The sequence below is a fragment of the Phasianus colchicus genome, chromosome 5 (genome assembly GCF_987193195.1).
Source record: "Phasianus colchicus chromosome 5, bPhaCol1.hap1.1, whole genome shotgun sequence".
NCBI lineage: Eukaryota > Metazoa > Chordata > Aves > Galliformes > Phasianidae > Phasianus > Phasianus colchicus.
The window spans coordinates 51,212,595-51,234,895 of record NC_143440.1 but is presented as its reverse complement, the minus strand read 5'-3'; the positions used below and the strand labels follow the sequence as shown (position 1 = coordinate 51,234,895).

The window sequence follows — 22,301 nt, the reverse complement described above, 5'->3', positions numbered from 1 at the left end:
TCTACAAATCAATACATCATTGATATTAAACAGTTCAAGATTAGATGAAACAACTGTAATCAGGGAGGAACATAGAAGAAGAACAAAAACTTTTATCTATGCTGTGAAATACTTTTTTCAAGTGGATGTTTGCAGAAGGAAGTACAAAGAGACAGAGGTCATTTGGAAAAATATAATCCTCTGTGGTTTTTCTTTGTTTTAAAAATACAGGTTCTCAGTAAAACAAATCAAAATGAAAGAAAAACTATCATTCACAGTATCTTCTATTGAATTGCATTTTTTAGACTTAACAAGTCCCTGCATGTCTCTACCTTCTTGATCCAAGCAGTAGGTCCGAATGCACAACAGTACACTTTGATTATTATCTGAATAGCTCTCAGATACAGCAGACATTTGGTGTCAAAGGGATATCAGACAGGCCTGCGGGGCAAAGGCTTCTAGAAACAATATTTCAATAGTCATGTGCTGGACCCCTGTCATGTTGGGAATAATGCTTTCTGCTATACCTTCTGCCCTTGAAAAGGGCAGTAACAGCACTGGGAAAAGGGCAGCTCCCAGCACTGTTAGGGTCTGGCCCTGAAGGTGATGATCAATGTCACTCAGGTCTTTCAACAACTTCTGTCATGTTTCTTCTAATCACGAAGGACCCCAGCAACAGCAATTATGCAAACCCTAGATTCAGCTTCTGGTCACAGGGGTCCTGGCTCTGAAAGCCCAGCACTGAGCTGCCTCCCTTCTCTGTGCACTGGTTTTTAGCTCACAGTGCTCCAGCTAATCACCAGGGGAGAGGAGTAAGGAAAAGCCATCCTTCCCACTGCAGTTTTGCATCGGGACCTGACTAGCTGCATTCCTAGAGAGGTAAACTCCCATCGAGCTGTTCAGCATCTTGCCTTAAGGTGCTGCAATCTCTAGGGAGAACAATTCTCAGAATAAATTGTAATAAGTAAAAAAAGGCACTGTGGAAAGCTTGAGCATCTTGCACCTATCTCTCTTCAAGTGCTCATGGAGAGCAGCTGCTACGTGCAGGCTTCTGCTTGTTTTGCCTGCCTGCTGCCTGATCCATTCCCCATCGCCAGACAGGCACAGAGCTGCCGTTTCCTACGGTGGGGCCTTTCGCCGGCAGCAGGGCAGGGGATGAGGGCAGGGCAGGACGCACGTGGCCACCCTGGGGATGCTGCGAGGAGCTGCCATCCCTCGAGGGAAGCAGTGGCCTGCCACGTTCCCCAGAGCTCCGTGGCCCTTCCTAACTGCATGAGGGCAGCTCCTGAGGAGCATGCAGCGTTGGTTGGATGCGAGGAAACATTTATTCTCAGAAAGAGCAGCAATGCAGTGGCACAAGCTGCCCAGGAAGGTGATGGAATCACCGTCCCTGGAGTGCTCAAGAACCACAGAGCTGTGGCGCTGAGGGATGTGGTTAGCGGGCATGGTGGGAACACGTTGATGGCTGGACCAGATTATCTTAGTGGTCGATGATCCTAGCGGTCTTTTCCAATTTTAATGAATCCGCAATAGCGGCGAGAAGATGCCGGGAGGCGAAAGTGCGGCCGCGAATGCGCAGCCCCCTCTCGGCCCCGCGACGAATCTGTCGAGGCGGATGCAAAGAGCAGAGGGGCGCGCCCCCTCCGTCCCCGCACTCCCCGCTACGGTGCGGCGCTGGGCCCAATCTTCCCGGGCCGTGCCCACGTCGGAGCGCGGCGTGTTGGGCGTGGCGGGCCCGGCGCGGAGGAGGAGCGGAGCCGAGAGCGGAGCCGAGCGGGCGCGGCCCTTCCCGCCGCCGGGGCGAGGCCGGAGCGGGAGGCCGGGCGCGGCCCATGGATCGGCCGCGCCTGAGGCGGAGCCCGTGGAAGGAGCCGCTCGGCCCCGGAGCGGCTGTGAGGGGCGGGAGGCGGCGCGGCTGAGCGGCCCCGGGGCCTTGCGCGCCGCCGTCCGCCGGTTCGGCCGCCCGGCACCATGTCGGCCAAGGTGCGGCTGAAGCGGCTGGAGCAGCTGGTGCTGGACGGGCCGCAGCGCAACGACAGCGTGCTGAGCGTGGAGACCCTGCTCGACCTGCTGGTCGGCGTCTATGCCGAGTGCAGCCGCGACTCGCCGCTTCGCCGCGACCGATACGTGTCCGACTTCCTCGAGTGGGGTGAGCCCGGGCGGCGGGCCGAGGGCAGGGGGCGAGGGGTGGGGGAGGCGTCGGCCCCGCAGCGCGGCCGGAGCGGGGAACGCCGGCTCTGGGTGCGGAGTCCCCGAACCCCGCTGCGAGCCGCTGGGCTGCGGAGCGTCCCCGGGCCGGGCTGAGCGGTAGGGCGATGCCCCGCTCCTGCGAGCGCTGCCGGGCTGCGGAGGGCTCCGAGCCCCGCCGCTGTGCCGGCTCCGGCCCTGCTGCGGCGAGAGAGCGGTTACGTCCGTGTCCCTTCCGTTCGGGCACGGCCCCGAAGGACGGAGCGCTGCCGGGCGGCCTTTGTGGCAGCTTTGTTCAGTGGTTTTGTGGCACTAAGCGGGGTGATGGTGAGAGTCCTCCAATAGCGGACAAAAGGAAGCGTGGATACGTGCTGTCGCACTTTTATTCTAAGTTTTCTGACCCTCGCTGCTTTGTTAAGGTTGTTGACTACAGGCAAGCGAATAGTAGAGATCCTTCCCTGGTGCATGCTTAAGTGAATTTATGTTAAAACGACCATGGTGGCTGACTGGTTTATTCAGCTGAGTAAGTTATGAATAATAATGCGCAGTGAAGGTGACTTAACTTCTCCGTGGAAGAGGAACTGGGGGTGAGGGAGGGGAGAGCACTGCTCGCCAGAACACTGTCCTGTTTATCAGCTGGGCCATGTGTGTGCAGTTAATGAGGCTTTTAAAGATCTCTCTTAAAAAAAACCAAGCCCACAAAACAAAGGATTTCCTAAGAGAGGGGGAGGGGCGATTTACTTCAGTGGATGCAAGTGTGCCCTTGGAGCTTCCACTGCAGCGCTGAGACGTGGGGACAGCTGGTTCTCCTTAATTTCTGTGGGGACCACCACTCTTTGTCATACACTAACCAACTAAGAGGATTCACTTCCTGGACTCTTCTATTGACGTCAGTAATGCGATTGCCAACTGAATAATTAACCACTTTATCACATCTGCCCTGCAAGCTGCAGCCAGGGGAGCATTGATTATTTGTTTTGTGGTGGGAGCTTTGTGTGTCTTCTGCAAAGTGCAGTATGTTGTCATACTCTTGTTTCCGAGCTGATAGCTTCAGTGAGTGAGCATATACAAACTGGTTGGAGTGATACAGCGCACTGCCATGGTACTTAAATCATTCCCTTAATTTCTATCCTTTGGGACAGGCCAAAGAGAGATATGCTGCTTCTGTAGTGCTGTTGGTGGTTGTGCCTTGCTGATGGATGCCCGTGTTGTCATTTTCTGTGTGATGGAAAGACCAATTATCCAACTGTTTGTAAAATTGCTTTTTTAAGTTCTACTTGCAGCATCCACTGAATGTGAAAAGGTTACTGACTTGATGAAAAGTGTAGGTCGCAATAAAAACAGCGCGTAGCTCTTACTGCAGTATGGGATTACCCTAGTATAACAAAGTGCCTATTCAATAAATAATTGAAATCTATGTGAGCTACCATCTGGTGCTGCAGAGTAGGGATAGAAGTTTATAATCCATGCTCTTCCTGGTAAAAGGATGGGCCTAAGTCTGGACTGCTGTATATTTGTGTTCCATCAGTCGGGAATATCCTTAAAAGCAATTAAAGCTGATACTGTGGGTTTCTCCCTTTCCTTCAAGCTGTTAAAAGCAAGTAAATGCCAACAAGACACCTTTTATCTGTGTCCTAATGCCCTCACAGCGTGTTTCCACTGACAAGGAACTTGTTTCTGCCTCCAGCTAATAAGGAAAATAGCATGCCAAACACACTAATCTTCCTCGTGTCATGATGTGCAGTCTTAATTACAGTTCCTTTCTGTGTTAGAAGATATTCTGGATTGATGCGCTGTGTTCTGTGTGCTGTTATATGTCTGTGGCAGCATGAGAGTGTAGCTAAATATTTGGGATATACTTTGAAGATTGGCATATTTCTTTATCAGCTGGAGACAGAAGGAATTTCCTTTTGACGAAATGGAGACTTATCACTGACAATGGAAATAAGCTGCATGAGTCTGAAGGTTAGATTAAACTGGGCTGTGTAACAAGCATTCCTCTACATTTGTACTGTGAGATGTGGGCCAGTTTCTCCCACTTGACATCCAGGAAACTTTGCACATCACTTGCAGAGGTCAGCAAGCCCCATATGATCGATCTCATTGCTTCTGTCCTATAAACCTGACTGCTGCTCTCTGCAATCCTGCCACAGGCTTATTTCTTCAAAACCTTCTTCCTATTTGGTAACCATAGAAGAGTGTAGGGTGTGGCCATTTGCCCAGGGGCAGCCTGTGGCTTCCATCTCTTCAGAAGCATCATCAGAATCTGCCATTTTAACCTTGGCAGTTGTAGCTTTCCCATGGTAAACGGAATTTTGGATATCCTATATTTTTTTTCCCTATACTGGAATTATAATACTTTTTTTTTTTTTTTCTTATGCCAGAGATCTTTGGAGAAGGACTAGCTGAGCTTTCAAGTGAAGATTTCAGAAGTAATTTTCTTCCAGTTACTTTTATTTATAAGAACTCTAGAATAAGATCTCACTCAATTGGCTGTCACTGTATTGTTTATGTAATGGATACTGAAATAATGCTCAGTATTTCTAGTGGAAATTAAATCCAAGTTTGTTAACGCAGCAGACCCATGTCTTACAAGTTCAGCAAGAATTTGCCAAATCTGTACTTAGTGTCATTTAAGCTATTGCTGTGTATGCTGCTCCTAGAGTGAGAAATAATAAAGAACTCCAATAGCCAGCCCTGTTTATTCCAGTTACGCTTTTTCTTTCCTCTCTGAAGGTTGTCACCAGGACTGCCCAGCTCAAAGGGCTTTTTGGCCTCTGAGGCCAAATTTCTTGCCTATCCCTGCCAGACCTTGTAGCACAGTAGGGTTGCCAGGAGAGCTATCTGGCTGGCATCCCAAGAGATGCTGGTGCTGGGCAGTAATGGTGTGCTGGAAGGTCCACAGATCAGCCTTGGCTGAAGGTGCCCAAGCCCACTGAGGCTACCCAAAGATGTGACAAGCAAGGAGGAAGGTACACGGCCTTTAGAGTTACTGAGAGGATTATGCTGGTCACCAGTGCTTAGTAATGTCTGTGCACTGCAGGGGGACCTCCTGAGAGACTTATCCTGCAAAAAGCCTCTGACCTTGTTCTGCATGACAGGGAGAATATAACAGGATGGGGAGCCATCGTGGCTCGGGTCTGCATGCTGGCACAACCTGCTGCTCCATTCTCCAGCAGCTACTGGCAGGAGTTGAGCCAGTCAGCAAGTGTATTTGGTGCAGAGTCTAACAGGAGTGGGCCTTGCTGGTGTTCATAGTGCTCTTAGTGCTGCACAGGCTTTCTTGCTCCAGCCTTTGTTTTCTCTGACCCTGTTTTGTACTGCTGGCACTGTGTATAGGGCAGGATGGCAGTCATCCCCATGGGATTTGTTCAGCATTTCACCCTCCTGGACTACACACTGGCTTGATTTCTTTGTGAGAACACCTCAAAGCCAGTATCTGAATAGGTTGGATTGATCTTCTGCATTCTCAGTTCGTGTAGGGTCTGCTCTCCAGTTAGGCTGGTGTTCTGCTTTTGTTTTTTTCCTTATTGCTATTGTTGTTTTGTTTGTTTGTTTTCCCTGAGAAGAACTAACTTGAAGGCAGGCTGAAGTTGTGGGGAAAAGAAAGAAGTCTGCAGCTGATTAGCACAAGTAGACCAGCTGGGCACCTGCTGTCAGGCTGCCGGGCTGGCGTAATAAGCAGGCAGTGCATGCTATTGTAGTAACAGCAATTTATTCTCACTGTGGCTTAGGCGGGGGAAAAATGCGTGTGTAGAACGCTCAGCAACATCTCTAGCCCAGCCTTGAGCTGCCACTTCTGGGTGGATGTCTGTTACATGGGTGGCTGTGCCATAGATGGAAAAATCATGTGCAGAATGCTCAGCAGAAAGGTTGCTGTTCTGCTGGTGCAGTGATTCACAGCTTTGGGTCACTGCGAGGACTGGTACTTCAAGTTTTGCATCTTGCTTTTGGTGGGGGCTAAAAGAGGAGTCTGTGAGTTAGTTTTGCAAGTCTGCTCCTAGACCTACTTTCTTCTCCTTCCAACTGCTTATAGAGGCATGTTAACCTTTCAAATAAAAAGCTCTAATGAGTGAAGAGAGAAACTTGCAGTGGCCTTCCTCTCACAAGAGTTTAGAGTCTGCTCTCTCAGTTTGGAATGGCTTTATTCACATTTGTGGATGTGGACCTGAGAAAAGGTCATGTTTCTGCAGCCTGTTTGCAGGGCATCTTCAAAGCTTGCTGCAGGGTAGCCCTAGTCCTCTGGCTGCCACAGACACTGATCTGCTAGAAAATGAGCTGGGTAAAGGAGGAGATGTGGTATGTAGTACTCATGTGGTGCGTGAGACAAACTATTTTGAAGTATTTTTGAGATGACCTTAGAGCTGTCAGGCTTGGAGCACTGCTTATGAGGATGTTCCTTGTGGCCTTTTTGGGTTACATCAGGAAAAAGTGTCACTTAATAATGGCATGTTTCTTGATTTGAGTTTTGTTAACTTAAATTCTCTTCCCTTCACCACTTCCCCCTTTCCTACCCTTCCCGTCTGCAGAAAAAGCCAGGAAGTGCCTTCAGCCTCTGTGGGCCTGTTTGACATCCTCCTCTGCAGGCAGATGCTGGTCAGAGAGTGATAAGCCTGTTGGGAGACAGCTTGCTTCAGCAGTGAAGGCAGCTGGTGAACGAGAAGTCTGGATTTCTGTCTCTGCCTGAAGTCCTCCTTCCAACTGATTGCTGAAGCCTGTTGTGATCGCTTGTACTTGAGGCAGTGGCAGGAGGATCTTGGGGCAAGGAACTACAGCCTTGCAGAGGTTGTGGAAAGGCTGGTGGTAGTCATGGTTTCTTTGTGTGAAGGGCAGGACGGATACAGCTGGAAGCCTTTCCTGCTCCCTGAGGGCTTTCCTGTGCTCAGAGTCAGGGCACTGTAGCCTGGGTTGCCTTTGTGAGGAAGCCTTTGGCCATCATCTGGCAGACAAGCAGGGCCACTGAACCCTGGCTTCCAGCATTCTCTGCTGTTAACAGTTCTTTTACGAAATAGACGTTGGGATTAAGTCATGGTGGAGCAGCAAAAACTGCCACATTAGCTTTGAGAGCACTGTAGTCAAGGCCAGCAATCTGAAGGCATGAGGTTCAAAGCTCACTACTGAGTGCATAATGGACTTTTTACAGCACAGCTCTTCTAATCTCTTATATACAGGGCAATATCTTTTCATGACTTTATGTAATATTCTGTGCAATACTGGCATTGAATGTGGAGGTGTGTTCTGACAGTGTGAAGGGACTGTGGCTTGGAGGATGAGATGCTCATCAGCACGTGCTATTAAAACGGCAGCTGTTCCAGGCAGAGCTTGTCCTTTCTGCCATCTAAGGAAGTGGGCATTGCTTCTGTCCTGTAGATAGATAGTTTCCAAAAGCTTGCTAATAAGTTGCTTGTTAAAGGCCACAACCTGTTTTCTATTTTAAGGGTGTTTGTATATAAAAAGTCAGCAAGGGATAGAGAAGTCATTGCTAGACTTGTATTCACATAGAAAATATACACCTAGTGCTGTCTGGCACATGGTACATGAGAACGTAGAATGCAGAAGTAAGGTTCCAAAAGCATCCATAAATCTAACACATTAGAGACTTGTTTCATGTAGAAATACAGAAGTCATTTTAACTCCTTTTTTTGTAGGTGATATTAAGATACATTTGGCCAAGGAAGTCTTCATTTACGCCACTAAAACTTCCATGGTTGGCACCACTTACGCGTTCTCAGTGGAGAGAAACCTCTTGCATGTTGGTTTATTCAGCAGATTTGGTGCATTGGACTTTTTTTGGCAAGTGAAGTTGAAGTAACCTTTTCTTTTGCAAATAATTCACATGAGGGGGTGAGTCAGTATCTTTTACACCTACGAGAAGCAAACAGTTTTAACTGCGTGAGTCAAGCTGAAGAGACTTCTTTCCTCAGCTTTTTTTAGCAAGTTGATTTTGCTTTATGGTTGTATATTAATACATCGGTTTTTAGAAGTCTTGATCTGTAGCTGAGATTAGTTGGGAATGTTAAACTACAGCAGATTCTTCAGACTTTAGGAAACTTACATCCTTCCTTATAATTTGAGGCAGTTCGTGCAAGCTGTTTTTGGACGGCTGTTCCAAAAAGGAAGAATTATGATACCTAAACAGTTGCAAATGTATAGAGCCATTAATGGAATGTAGTGCTTCGGATTCAGATTAACTGCATAGACTCGTCTCCTTATTTACCCAAGTCTGAACAGATGATTGGGATGGTGGCCCGCAAGCAAAATCGTTGGGAAAGGTGATAAGGGGCTTATTGAAACTTTTTACTAGATTTTTGCTTTGATAATGCTTCAAACAGAATTAAGTTTCATTTTTTAAGGCTCTTGCAAAGTACACATGAGAATTCCAATCTATTCTTGATGTAGTCACCAAAGAGCTTATATCACACTTGCTAATATGTCTGACTGAAGCTCTAGTATTTAAAAAGAAAGGAGGAGAGACTTGATTTTAAAAAAGCTTTCTGAGGTCAAAAAATTTTCAAGTGCGTTCAGTCTGTGGTTTTATGTGTTCTGTTCTTTTTAAGTGTCTCCTAATACTACAGTATTCCACTGTTTTTTCATCAATGCATGCAGATTGCTGGAATGCAAGCTTCCACTTATGAGGACCTTTGTTCCTATAATGAATGTAGCTTTTTTCAATAGGAAACTACACACTGTTTTCTTAAGCCCTGATTTTGCATAGACCTTAGTAATCATGTCTGTACTTGGGGTGCATTCAGATTAAGCATGTGCATCCATCATTACCAGCTGAGGCTGTGGGCATCCTGAAGTGCCTGAGTTAGTAATTTCCGTCATTTGTGTCATCAGGGTCTTAACACTGAAACCTGTTATTACTTACCCATGGCCTGAAGCTTCAGATGTGACTGGTACCTCTGGGTGCCCAGCTTGAGACCTCTATAAAGGAGTCCGAGCTTTGGAAAACAGCAGGGATGTCTTCACTGAGCATTTAGCATGGATGGAGTTCATTAGTCAGGTGTGCATTAATGCAGGTTGAGGTGATGCTCTTACCTTGCCTAAGTGCAGTGCCATTAAGGACTCGATATATTCAGCTGCCTTTCCCAACAAAGCCAACTAGAGAAAAGATGAGAAGCAGCATCAACTCCAGATATATCCTAAATTCTTTTCATGTTTATGAATGTTTTCTGGCAAAAAAATAAATGTGGGTAATTGCTTTGTGAAATCCTCCTTGAAGTTCATTTATGTCTGTTTAGTGAAACGTTCACTTTCAGGATTTTGAAGAAGTGTATAAAGCATTGTGTCTGAACGTTCAATTCAGCTTAATCGTAGGTTATTTTGTTCCAGTTTTCATTAAAAAAAAAAAAAATCAGAGATAAATAACAAAGATGAAACCAATTTAAACTCCTGAAGTGTTTATGTGGAGATCAATCCTAAAGGAGTGCTGCAACTATTCTTCCAATATTGTGCTTAGATCTTTATGACTGTGTGGTTCCTGGGATTTGGATCCTTTCTTATAGAAGGTGGAACATCAGTTAAAGTAAAGCAACTGTGGCAGGAATGGCTTCCTGCTTGCAGCATCCCCTCAGCTGAAGTACTGTACGTTTTCCCTGCATGTGACTTATGGAAAAGCTTTGGACCTCTACAAATTCTCAGAAAATGCATAAAAGTAGTTTTTGTTCTCAATTGGTTTAAATGCTGAAGTTCTGTGGAAATAAACAGCTGAGAGGTGTTACAAACCTTGAATGAGTTTTAGAGTTGTGCTGGGTGTGTGTGAGGGAAATCTGGCCTCATCTGAGGAAGGAAGAGGTAATACTTCTTGAGCATCAGAAACCATTGTCCCTACTATTGTGGAATTCCTCTGTCCTTGGTTTCCCCCTTCTTCCAGAGATCCATGCACACCCTGGGGACGGACGGTGCTCCTCTCTGCTATTTCTGCTGCTATTACAGCACACATTCTCCTATCTTAATTTTCCACGTCCTTTCTCAGAAGTTGGCTTCTTCATGCAGCTTTTCTGTGTGCTGCCAGTTCTATTGCTGCCCTTGACGTAGCTGATCAATGTTGAGAGCTGGAATGCTCTGGCTGCCTTTTATTTTGCTGTAATTAAGGCAGAGTAGGAACAGCAGGAGGGTGACTTTAGACACCAAGATCCTATTATCATTTTGAAATATGTTCTCTCCAGGATTTGCTTTTTAAGGTGCATGTTTGGTTTTTAAGTTGAGCTCTTCTTGTGATAGGATCAATTATCCTTCACCACCCCCAATTTTTGTGTATGATTTCTGTGTTCTCCTTGTCTCTTCTTAGTGCTAGGAGATAAATGCAGTGTGCGTGCTCTGCAGACTTTGTTCTACTGGCTTCTGTCTGTTCTGGGACTTGATCCAAAAAAGTAGCATGTGTCTTTTTTTTCTGTGGTTGCATATACTTCATTAAGATGTATATACTGAAAATTAAAAAAAAAAAAAAGAAAAAAAAAGAAAAAAAGCAATAGAGTTTCTGTTATCTAGTATGTGATCATTTGAACACTGTCCATGAGTGAAATAGGAACGTAACTTCTCTTTGAATTTTTTCTCTTTTATACTTGTGTGTTCTTTTAAGGCTAGGGTGGGATTTCACTGTGTGCTATCAGTGGGTTCTTTTAAATGCTTTTGTTGCCCTGGAGCCCTGTCAAGTTACTCACTCAAGAAAGGAAATGGCATTTTTATGATTCAGGACCTCACCCTGGTTGCCTTATGACATAGGGCAGGGAGAAGAACATTTTTACATGCAAAATGACTATAAGTGATCTAAAGGTCCTAATAAAATAACTGGTAAGAAACCCCTGGATGCTTGGTTGTAAATGCAGGGCAAAGGCTAGAGTTTGTGGCAGATAGTCTTTCTGCCTTTTATGGATGACATGGTATTTTTTACTGAATTCCAGAACACATCATCTTTCAGAGCAGACTTCCTGACGACTTGCAGATAAGGTACTTCTTATGTCACAGGGAAATAGTACAAAAAGTTTCCTTCAGGCAGATTTAGCTAGGAAAGTGTCTCAGTTGTGTGCCATCGTATTGCTGTACTGGGGAATTCAGTTTGACTATTTAAACTTCTACTCTTGTAAGTGTAGACTTCCATTACCAGTTCAACTTGGGGTTTCCTGGGCACTTAATTTAAGTTTGGAATAGTGATAACATCAGACTGTTTTTAAACTGTAGTTTTGCTGTCTGATAAGTAATACAAGACAGCATGCCATGGGGATACCTAACTGGAGACTGTTTTGGGCCCACAGACTGTCTTTGTGTTGCTCTTAGAAGCATTTACTGGTTATTGAGGCAGCTGAACCATAGTTATTGCTGTGTGCGTATTCTTGAAGGCCAGCAGGATTTACTGGGTTGGGTGTAGTGCTGTACCTGCAAGGCTTGAGGCTGTCAGCTGTGCATCCATGGCTGAGAGTATGCAATCCCTGTGCATCCTAGAGTTGACTTCTGGTATAAATTGTAAAGGTAAAAAAATGTAATGGCGGGGGGAGAGGGATTGATTTAAAATATTTTTAGTGCTGGAGAATGTGTCCTTAGGAAAGACTTTGCAGTAGTTATCCTCAACATTAGCAGTGTGTGTGTTCTTGAGTGACTGAACCCAGGAATAGAAGTGCCCTGGTAGATTTTGACAGAATCAGTATTAGAGGTATTCTAGTTATAAACTTTCTGCTCTTGCAGGTACTATTAAACATTGCAGAAGTTTTATTTAATGTTTCAGGCACTGTGGAAGGTGAGGATATCTGACATCACATTTGATACTTTACCTTTTGCTTACCAATATTATTTTTTCTTCACATTGTGAACCTCACAAAGTTTGACACAAGTGCAGCATCTCACACCGTGGACTCGTAAAAGCTGGGGAATGATCAGCTGGAATCCTTGCAGAAAAGGATTTGGGATCCTAGTAAACAGCAAGTGGAAAAGGAGTCAGTGGTGCCTCTTTCTGGAAATGGAGACTGCCTGTATATTGGGCTCCCACAGCTCCATCCCAGAATATCTTCAAACCTTAGTTGGACCAGCCGCTGGACAACCTGGTTAAACTTGGACTTTGCCTCAGATTTGTACAGGAAGTTGGACTCTGTGATCTGCAGAGGTCACTTGCAGTGAAAAAATTATTCTCATTCTGTATTATTGATTTTTTTTTTTCCCGTGTTTTAACATGAAAGAGTTCCTCAGACTTTTCAGAATGAAAACTGAAATAGATGCCCATAAATCATTCTTTGTTGTTGTTGGTATACAACACAGTTCAAATAACTTGTGTGAATGCACTGTTCATTTTTATTTTTTTTGTAATCTCAAATGTTTACTCTGGTTGGCATTTTACCACGTAGCCTTAATGTAAGTATTGGCCAAATTTTAGCTAAATTTTGGACTTGTAAATTATGAGAAACTAAAACTTTTTTTTCCTGTGTTGTCCTGTCGTGCTTCTAATAAAAGTGAATTTCCTCATTCCTGCAATAGAATTATAAGAACAGGTTTTAAGAACTTTTGAACGTATGCTTTATGTCTATTGCTTTTTTCCAAGTACCATTCCCTGATGTTCAGTTGTTAGTCTTGACAGTTGAAGTATTTTTAAAGCTTTGTTGCATGTGGCTGTGGGAAGCCTGCAAGCCCTGTGTGGCTGTGAGGCTGAATCACCCCTTAGGAAAAATAAAGGTGTTGTTGATCTTCTAGATATTAGTGCTGTATTACAAAGGGATCTCTATCTAGTAGAATACTGAGTGTTCTTATGTCTGACATGACAAGAAGTACGTCCAAGCAGTTGCTAACAACAGGGTGAAACAAATCTATCTCATAGCTGTAAAGATCTAATGGGAGATTATCCCTGGTTTTGTTTTTCTCTGTAAGATAAGAACTCGTAAAACTTGCATGAAGTTGGACTTGAAATATGGCTTTTCATACTGGTGTTGTCAGTGCTAGAGCATTAGCAGACCAAAACTCACAGTAACAATTTCAGTGTTAAGATCATATTGCTGTATGGAAGATAGCATGGTAAGTACAATCAGTGGTAAGGGTAGCAATGTATAATTGGGAAAGAAAACAGGAGCTGCTTCCTTTTATTAGTGATGCATTGTGAGTACTGATAGAGCATACTCTAAGTGGCACTTGACTTTCCATACAAATAATTTTTTTTTATGAGTTATTTGCCTACAGTTGAGCATCTGTGGACAAGGAAGATTTCCCTGAACTCTTCAGAACAGATTTTACAAAATGATTCCTAAATGTATTGAAGTCTGGTAAATATCCTCATTGGAGAATGGACACTGTCAGTTTTATCAGGAAGGCATCCACTGGCAGAGGGATATAACATAATGTAATGGCCCATTACCCTTTTGGGGCAAGGGCTATGTATGTACTTGAGAAACTTCTGTTGTGTCTTAATTTTTCAGAAGAAACCTTTTTCCAAGTAATGTATGGCTGTTTCAGGTGCTGTGGTTCTGAGCCCTCAGCTGTGCTTGTGTTTCATTGTAAAAAAAAAAGTAGTTCACAGCATATTCTGGTTTCAGTATTGCTTCCCTGTTGGGATGTACCTGCACAGTTACAGGTGCCATTACTTCACTCCTGTTCTTTCCCCATGGTAATAACTTCTTTTTTTGTGCCAAGTCTTGCTACATAAAACTGCTGAGAAATGTCATCCCCCTTCTCAATTTCCTCAATTTCCTCTTCGTTGTTCAGAATTTTTATTTCTTATTCACTAACTGATTTAGAGAAGCCCCTTTGCAGAGGTGTCTTTCAAGCAGCAGCAGATGCTTTTGCACACATTGCTGCCATCATCTATTGCATCGCTAATTGTAATGTATCACTGTGCCCACTGATAATAATAGCTGTTACTTCAAGTATATGCTTGATAGCTACAGAATAAATAATACAAAGACTTCACTGGAGAATGTGCTCCAGTGACTTACCTTCAGAGCTCCGTGGAGAGCTCTGGAATGGGTGACAGCTGGTGGAAGATAATGGATAATCTCTCTTGCAGAGCATGGGCAAGACCTACTTCTTACTTCAATCTCCTTGCCCTCATCTCTCCCTCCCCCATCATGCCCCATATAATGCTTAAGAACTTATCCTCTATATTTTCTGAGGGACTTAGGTGGAGAATGTTATCTCTTGTGTAAAATGATTCACTGGCAAGGAAGTAAATTTAGCTGTGTGTAACAATTCATGGAAGAGGAAATCAATGTTGTTGACTTGCAGTCTTTTAACACTTGTCTAGAAATCAGTTGTTGAGGCGTTATAGTATTTAAATTGAAATAAGCATTCAATTATAAAGAACTAGAAGCAGCATCACTTAGTCCAAAGTATGGATCATTGCAATATAAGCACTGGTCAGGCCAGCCATCTTTATCACTTCTGGAAGTACCAAGTAGGTGTACTTTAAGAAAAATCTTAAATCAAGATCATGTACTAAAACATCTGTTATATAGGATTTTGAAGAAGGGACTGATGATACTCAAAAGTATGTGATAACTAGAAAATTCGTACTTAACTTTTATGGTTTTTGATAGGTTCATGTAAGAAAGATGAGACTCTGAAATGACATCCTCGTTCTTTGAAAATGCATTTTTTAGAGAGTAGTCCTTCAGAAAAGACCTACTTGTGCAATTTTGATTTTGTGTGGTACAGCTGTAAATGCTCCTGACTTTTCTTCTGTTAAAATGCTGCTGAACTAACAGGTGGAGGTGAACTTCTGACAGCAACTTCACAATCTTCTCAGTTATTATAAAAATTCTTACAATAAGTTGGTACGTTTTTTGTTCCTGTGTAAGAGGAACTGCTGTGCCATCTGAGCAGTAGAGATTGGGACAAAGTGACACTGGCTTTTTTTATTACTGTGCAAGTAATATCATGCAATATTTCAACAAATTGCTGCTCCTGATAATTATTTTTAAGGATTTCACAGAGCAGTTTTTTCTAATGATGGTGCTAGAAACTCTGTTTTAAAATTTAAATTATAAAGGAGGTGAAAAAAGGACTTCAAGAAATCAAGAAATAACGATAAAGTGAAAATTGCATGGCTGCTAGGGTATAAACATCAAGGCAGTTGCCAGAATAATAGTCTTGAAGACATCAGCTCCTTTACAGAAGATTGGAACAATAACAATTCTAGCTTTTTAAGTACGTTCTTCTGCACAGTGCTGTTTGATGTCTTTGACTTAGAGATCCTTGCCATAGACTTGTGGTGTGTTGTTCCTGTCCATAAGAACTGGACTGAAGCTTTCATGTTTTTTTTAAAGACTGTGAAACAACTAAGAGACTGAAAATGTTTTTGGTAATATTTACATCCTCACTGCATTCACAGTGACAACCCTAAGGTGGAATGATGTGTTACCAAATAAGCAGACCTGCTACCCCTTTTCCCGTAGGCTTAAAAACAAAGAGATGTAACCATTGTAAATTCTAAGAATCTTCGGGATAGAAAACTAAAATTGTAAAGATTACATCTCTTCCAGACTTCTTTCCAGTAGAAAATTTTAGATGTGTTTACAGAGCAAAAAGCTTACATAGCATCAGCTCCGTGGTACTCGCATCAAAAATTAGATACTGAGCTACAGTACCAGGAACGAAAGTTTGACAAAAAGAGTGTGGTTTGGGACAGAATGGTTTTTTAAGTGAGTCAACACAAATGGAAAAAATTACTTAAGAGCTAAAACAATCACTGGATGGGCAAAGTAGCCAAGGTTTATTTAGATGACATTGGAGATAAGTTAGTGAAGGAAAATACTAAATTCTATGTAGGAAAAGAGGGGAAAGGAATGGGATATAGCTATAATGTTGTGTAAAGAAATAGAAAGCTAACCATTTGGCTCTTCTCTGCACATTTGACGTCAGTGTCTGTACTAGTTTTCAGTTACTTCAAATATTTGAAGATTTCCTGAAATTCCTTCTTATTCTTCTGCTTATGCTCTTATCTTCTGCTTGTGGTCTCCTCAGAGGCTGTGCACTTTGTCAGAAGATTTGGTAGGGAAGTCAGTACATCTTCACTGTTTCCTTCTTTGGGAATAGAAGTTCTGCAAGCACAGCCACACCAGTAGGGTTCTGCTATTGCACTGGAGCATGCAAGCCTTTGGTTGTTATTGTCAGGAAATGAAAAGGTTGGAAATCAACAGAATGGAGCTGGTAGTATAGATAAAGATTTGAGTACCAGTCTAGCACAAGCATGTTCTGAATGCCCTGGTACCTGAATTTGTATTTTCAAGTCAGTATGCTTGTCTAGATAGGTTGTACGTGAGGATAGAAAAAGAATCCCCTACTTAAATGCTTGGAAATAAATTTCAGGACAAAAGGATTTTGAATACAGTGCTCGCTGAACAAAGACAACGTGGGAATTTACTTAAATTCAAGAGAAGGGAGAATAGGAAACTGGAAACAAGAAGATTAAGAGCAAAACTTCTTCAGATACTGTATCTGGTATGGAAAACTTGTTGGCATAGTCCTCAATTGACTTAATTTTGATACCAGCTTATGGCCATGAAGCCCTGTGGCTCCAAGCGTATTACTGGAAGAGAGAACCCAGAACCCAACTGCTGCAGCTCATAGTGAGGTGTGCAGTAATTGACGGTCTGGTTTGGAATGGTGGAGTGTGGAGCATATGAGTCTCCAAGGAGTTGGCAGGGGTCTAGAAGGATGTCTGTTAACCTGTGCTATGGAGGCTGAGAAACTGTTCAGAGTTCAAAATTGTGAAACAGAATTAAAGAATTTCAGAAAGACAGTATGTCAAAGATCTTAAAAAAAGATGAGGGTAAAATGCTAAACCATACAAAAGTGAAAGTGTGGGTTTTGACCTGCGCAATACTGGGATAATGGGAAAGAGCTTATTCAATATACTGTGTGTGAATTACAAAGAAAGTTGGGTGAGAGTGGGTGACAGGAATGTAGAGTGAGGGGTAGAGGAGAAAGAACTCATTCCAGCTGTATAGAAACAGCTAAATTTAGAATGTTTGGAGGCTTTGAAATGTCTCTGGAAAAGGTATGGTGGTGTTCTGCTTTTAGATTCAATTCTGTACTCTTTGCATATGCATGCAGTCTTAAAGCCCTTCAGTTGTGTTCTAAATCAGTTAAGTTTGAAAAATTCACTGTTCTAGAAGTCGACTTTTTGTGTGTAACTGTTTGGTTTAAAGGGTCCGTTGACGTTTTGAACATGAAGTGTGGTGTGTCTAATATTCCTACTTTTTGCTTATCCAAAATGCTATTCAATGTGTATTAAAACAAACACAAAAAAACCAACAAAAAACAAGCACACACCGCCATTCTAGATGGTTATTTATTCTTAATTAGTAGCAGATATTATATGGCAATTTGAATCTTCAGAATAATGATGCTATTCAGCAAACTGATAACTGAAATGCATACTGTTCTAGAACAAAATTCTGCAGGCTTTGCTGTTTACAACTGACAATTTTTTGCTTTTCTGAGCTGTGAACACTTACTAAAAATACAGGTGAAATGAGAAACGTGGTATTCTTCCTGAAGAACTTATTTTGTAAATAATTCAGGGAGTTGAAGAAGAGAAATTATTTCTAATAATAAGAAAGTCTCTCAAAGGCTTTTGCTATAATGTGAGGCAAGTTTTAGCATGAGACTTCTTCAGTATTCTCTGCAGATTTAAGGTAATTTTGCTCTTCTCTGCCTCTGAGAAACTTGAGGTACTTGTCTCTGGTTGCAATAATTACTTGGTGGGCGTCTGTCGCCTTTACCTAAAGCAGCAATTTGACTTTTCGTTGACCTTATAATAAGATCTGGGGCTTGAAGGAAGTTCTGAAACTGGGTGAGTAATGTTGGAGAAAACGTCCTATGTGGCCATGTAAAAGTGCAATGAACAGAAGGATGTACCACTCCTTGCTTCAAAGAGGTGTTGCTGTCTAAACTCTTCAAATTGGAAAACAGTCCAGGCTGTTTATGTGCAGTGTTGCAGTCTTGAGCCATCAAAAAGAAATAATAAACATTTCTCAACCAACAAAAGTCAGGTGCAGTGTTAGCTGGATCTGGTACTCTATCCCTTTTGTCTTTTGTTTCTCCAATGATTCTGTTGATCTGGATGAGAACTGAAGTATGGAAAAAAGGTAATTGTGATCTGATTTGGCTCCTCGCTCAGCTTAGCATGCAGCAGCACCAACGCAGGCCAGCACTGCACCAGCAAGGCTGCGGCAAAGGCTGTTGTGTGCATGCTTCATCTCATCTTGATCTGTGCTATTTAAGATGACTGCCACTGAAAAAAAAACCTGAGCTCTTTTCCTTTTCTTGCTCGCTGTGGTGTAGCGGCCTTTCTGACCCTTCAGTGCTGATGATTCCATTTGCTAAGCTACCTGGAAATGCTTGCTTTGTGTTGCTCAGTAGCTTAGCTTTCTGCTGCTTTGGTGAGCAGAATCAGATCAGTGAGGTGTGACCAGCAGAGTTTGTTAGAGCTGACACAAGGAAGAAAGCAGGCCTGTGAAACTGTCCCTTGCTTGCAGGGATCCAAGATCACTCCAGTTTAATTGAACTACAATTTAAATTGCTCTAAATATGTAGGCATAGAAAAATGGTGCCTGGTAAAGCTGAATTGCTCTCCTGTCACTGAATATATGTGGAGGTGCTTTGCCAAGAAAAGCTGATGAATAGGAACATCAATTCTTTAAAGGAGGTGGCGTGTGGTAAATATAGAACCAATGTAAAGTATACATTTTGCTGTTACATAATGCATATATGAAGTGTTCAGTTACTTCAGACTGTCTTGCATATATCTGGAAAAGATAAGTTTATTTACTGTAAGTAATAATGAAATGATTATGGTCTTTATAGTTTTACTTTTAAGATGAAATATAGCATGCAGATGGGGAAGGTAGAACTTTGTTTGCGTGTTGAAGTACTACTTCCTTAATGTAAGCAAGCTTATATCAGCACAGCGTGGTCATCAGTCTGGAATTGTTTTATTTCTTAGCAAGGGTGCGTGAGAGATTTGAATCTGATACAGTTTGGAATCACTCTCATGTTGTTGAAATTTGGGTGAGCTCAAATTCAAGATTTCCTTAATCTTTTGTTTGAAATCATCTGGAAAATAAGTGCAAATATCTACTTTTTTTTTTTTTTTCCTTTGCAGTCATAATTCTCAAACTATTCTACAAAAATTATTCTTAACTCTGCTTTTTGGATCATCTGTCCTGCAGTAAAATTAATGGATTTTTAAAATATTTACAACTTTGTTATGAAATAAAGGAGATTGAATCATGGATATTTTACTGTTTGGAACTAGTGATTCACATTGAAGCATGAAACAATCTTCCATTACTGATGTGCTTCAGTATGTAATCTCAATTTGCTATGGCTTAAATAGTCTCTCCCCACACCTGCAAAAATTGGCCTTGTATTTAGAGTACAGAAAAATTCAGGTACCAGAAAAAATAAAGCTACATTAAGCAAAACCAGCATTCCATGTTTGTTGCCATGCATTTCTTACAGTGTTTTGACACACATCTTGGAAGATTCTGTCCTAGTGTGCTGTAGGTTGGCTTGAAATGCTCACATGCCAGATGCGTCTGATTGCAGTGTGAAGTAGGTCCACATTAATTCCAAAAAAGGCCATTTTGTCCCTCTACAGTCTTTCCTGCAGCCCCAGGCTGATGCTGCAGCATTGCAGCTGTGAGTGAGTCACGTTGGGTGAATGATTCGGTGGGAGGGGATGGACAGACAAGTTAGCTTTTGCCTGGAAATGTTTCCTGGTTTGATGTGCCATGTGAGCGCTACTGATGATCCAAACAATAAAAGTGGAGCGGTGGTGGGAAGGAATGAGGAGGAAGTCTTTCAGCAGCAGAATGGATTTCCTGGATTAAAGTGGTCATGCAGGCTCCCCCTTTGCTTGTCTTAAATGTCTGGGAAGCCAGAGAGTCAGTCCCAGGGAAAACCTGTAATTCAGTGAGCATGTGTATGACTTGATGCAAGTGTATTTTCTGGGTGGAATCCGAACCTTGTAAGGAAAAAAGTTGAAGATGAAACTTCAGAAGGTTTTGGATATAGACAATTGTTTCGCAGCAGAATAATGGAATAGTAATTTCATATTTCTTTGCAACAGTTAAAAGGAAGGAAAATACTATAAAAATCTCATAAGGCAAGATCTACTGTTTGTCTCTTTGGAAAAACATGTGCTGCAGACATTATTGGGCTCCTGCACAGTAGTCATTAAGTCTCTGAAGCTGAAGAGACTGATAGGGAATCTGTGGTTGGTGCTCAATCTGCAGGACTGCTTTGAGCCTTGGGGAAAGGCATTGCAGCTTTCCCTCTCCAAACAATGGTGACAGCTGGGAAACAGATAGGAAATATCAAATTTTTCACTCTGCAGTGAGCTTCCTCCTCTGGTAGATTTCACATGCAAAGTTCCTCAGCTATATATGCATCCATTGTTGCATCAGCACATGCCCTTACCTTCAGGTCTGATCGTGCACGTGGAATTGAAAGTGTGGAATTGAATTCCTCCACGTGGAGAAAATGGTGCCCATTGACATTCATAGATGCTCCTTAAGGAGACCAAGGAGTGGATGTCGGTGCAGTGAGGTGGTGGGTGGTGCAGTTCAGTGGTGGCAGAAGCAATGTGAGATAGAGAAAATTCTTAGCTACAAAACACTATCAAATAGTGTTATTGTGCTCTTTGTATCTCTTATGGTTTCTATGGAAATAGGTGGCACTGCTTTCAGAGAGACCTACAGATATACATAGGAAATAGTTGTCGGATGTTTGTTCTTGCACATGTAAGCCAGTGCTTTTTTCCTCTTTTGTCTGCTACAGCTCTGGTGCTGTGCAGGTCTCAGAAGTGCCATTGCTTTGGCAGCAGTTGTACTGGCAGTGCATTTTGCCACTTAGACTGCTCAGAACGATCTGTGCATTCTTCAGTGTTTGCCTGTCTCCAGTGTTATCTTCAGTGCCTTTCACTGTAGGTGAATGGGCTAGTTGGGCAGTGGGCCAGCTATTGAGCATTTGTGGTACCATTTGTCAGTGAGCTGGCAAATGGTAGCATATTGCTGCTCAGGGAGACCTTCTGTGTGGTACTTGCTTTTGTGGTCTTGCCCCACAAAAAGTGTACTTAATGAGTAACAGTGACCACAGATGATGTTTCAAGGTAAATACACTACTACTCTGCCAGCAAAGTTAGCTGTGCCAATAGAATCAGTATCAGTGCAGCTATTGAATTCTTTTTCTCCATGGCATTTCCTGCTGCCATTATCCTTCAACATGGTAATACCTCTTTCATATAGGTAGTTATATCAGATCCTAAATGCCAGAATTATTTTTTCTGTGACTGATGCAGTCCCTCCTGGAACACAATGCAGAAACCATGGACCGTATGGTCTTGGTTTATATCAAAAATAATGACTGTTTTTGTCCGTTTAAATCTTTGAGGTGTTTCATGTGATTTATGTGATCTAAGTAAGTCTAAGCACCATCGAGATATCTGACTGCAAGTGGTCTGGCTCTGTGCTTTACTTATGCCAGAAAACTTTTGTAAAACAAAGCTAATCCTGTGACTGAGTTATGTCTTCAGTGAAGATCTGGCAATTCTTTGTTTTTGTTTGCTCTTTAAAAAGCAATTGTATACCAATTTTAAGTTTCTTAATACAATCTCAACTTTATTAATAAACTTACCACCTAGTAATTTTCTCACTGGCAATCGATCTCAAGAATGTTCAGGTGTTGCTGGTGTTGTGCTAGCACAAGTATGTGTCATTTAACGAAGCGCTGACCAACTGTGAGACTTGATGGCTCAGCATGGAGCAGCGTCCTACTCAAGAGGCTCTTCTGCAAGATCTGTGAACGCCTTGCAATGGGAACTAGGCAGTGCTTCTCTGGTTATTACTGGATTAAACGCCGAAGTCTTGCACCACTGAATTTGCTTGTGTAATGAATGCTGAGTGATGAAGAGTCGGATCATTGAGTAAGAGGCAGGCAGAATAAGTGAAGTGTGTGTGTGTAGTGCATGTTGTAAAAATGGGAGGGGGGACATGGCACAAGTAAAATGCTCCACAGGCAGTGTGTCATAGAGCACAAAATGTCACCTTTCTCTGTAAACAGCAGAACTTTGAAGTTTGGCTTCCCATGGATTTGGGACCTGCCTCCATTACTGCACAACCCTTTGCCCTTCTCACTGCGCTGCCTTCTCTTTT

General features: G+C 42.7%; 1 protein-coding gene across 4 annotated transcripts in view; it reads left to right on the top strand.

The window, feature by feature from the left end:
• The first annotated feature begins 1,635 nt into the window (after nt 1–1,635).
• The window catches only part of CDC42BPB (CDC42 binding protein kinase beta), an 87,102-nt gene continuing 66,436 nt past the window's right edge, over nt 1,636–22,301 (top strand). For 2 of the 4 annotated variants that reach the window (XM_031592956.2, XM_031592954.2), the window contains exon 1: nt 1,638–2,128. In XM_031592956.2, the coding sequence (XP_031448816.2) occupies nt 1,951–2,128 (178 nt within the window). In that variant the 5' untranslated portion in view covers nt 1,638–1,950. Of the gene's footprint in view, nt 2,129–22,301 lie in introns of all 4 variants that reach the window. The other 2 variants (XM_090141677.1, XM_031592959.2) reach the window with 2 other exon arrangements.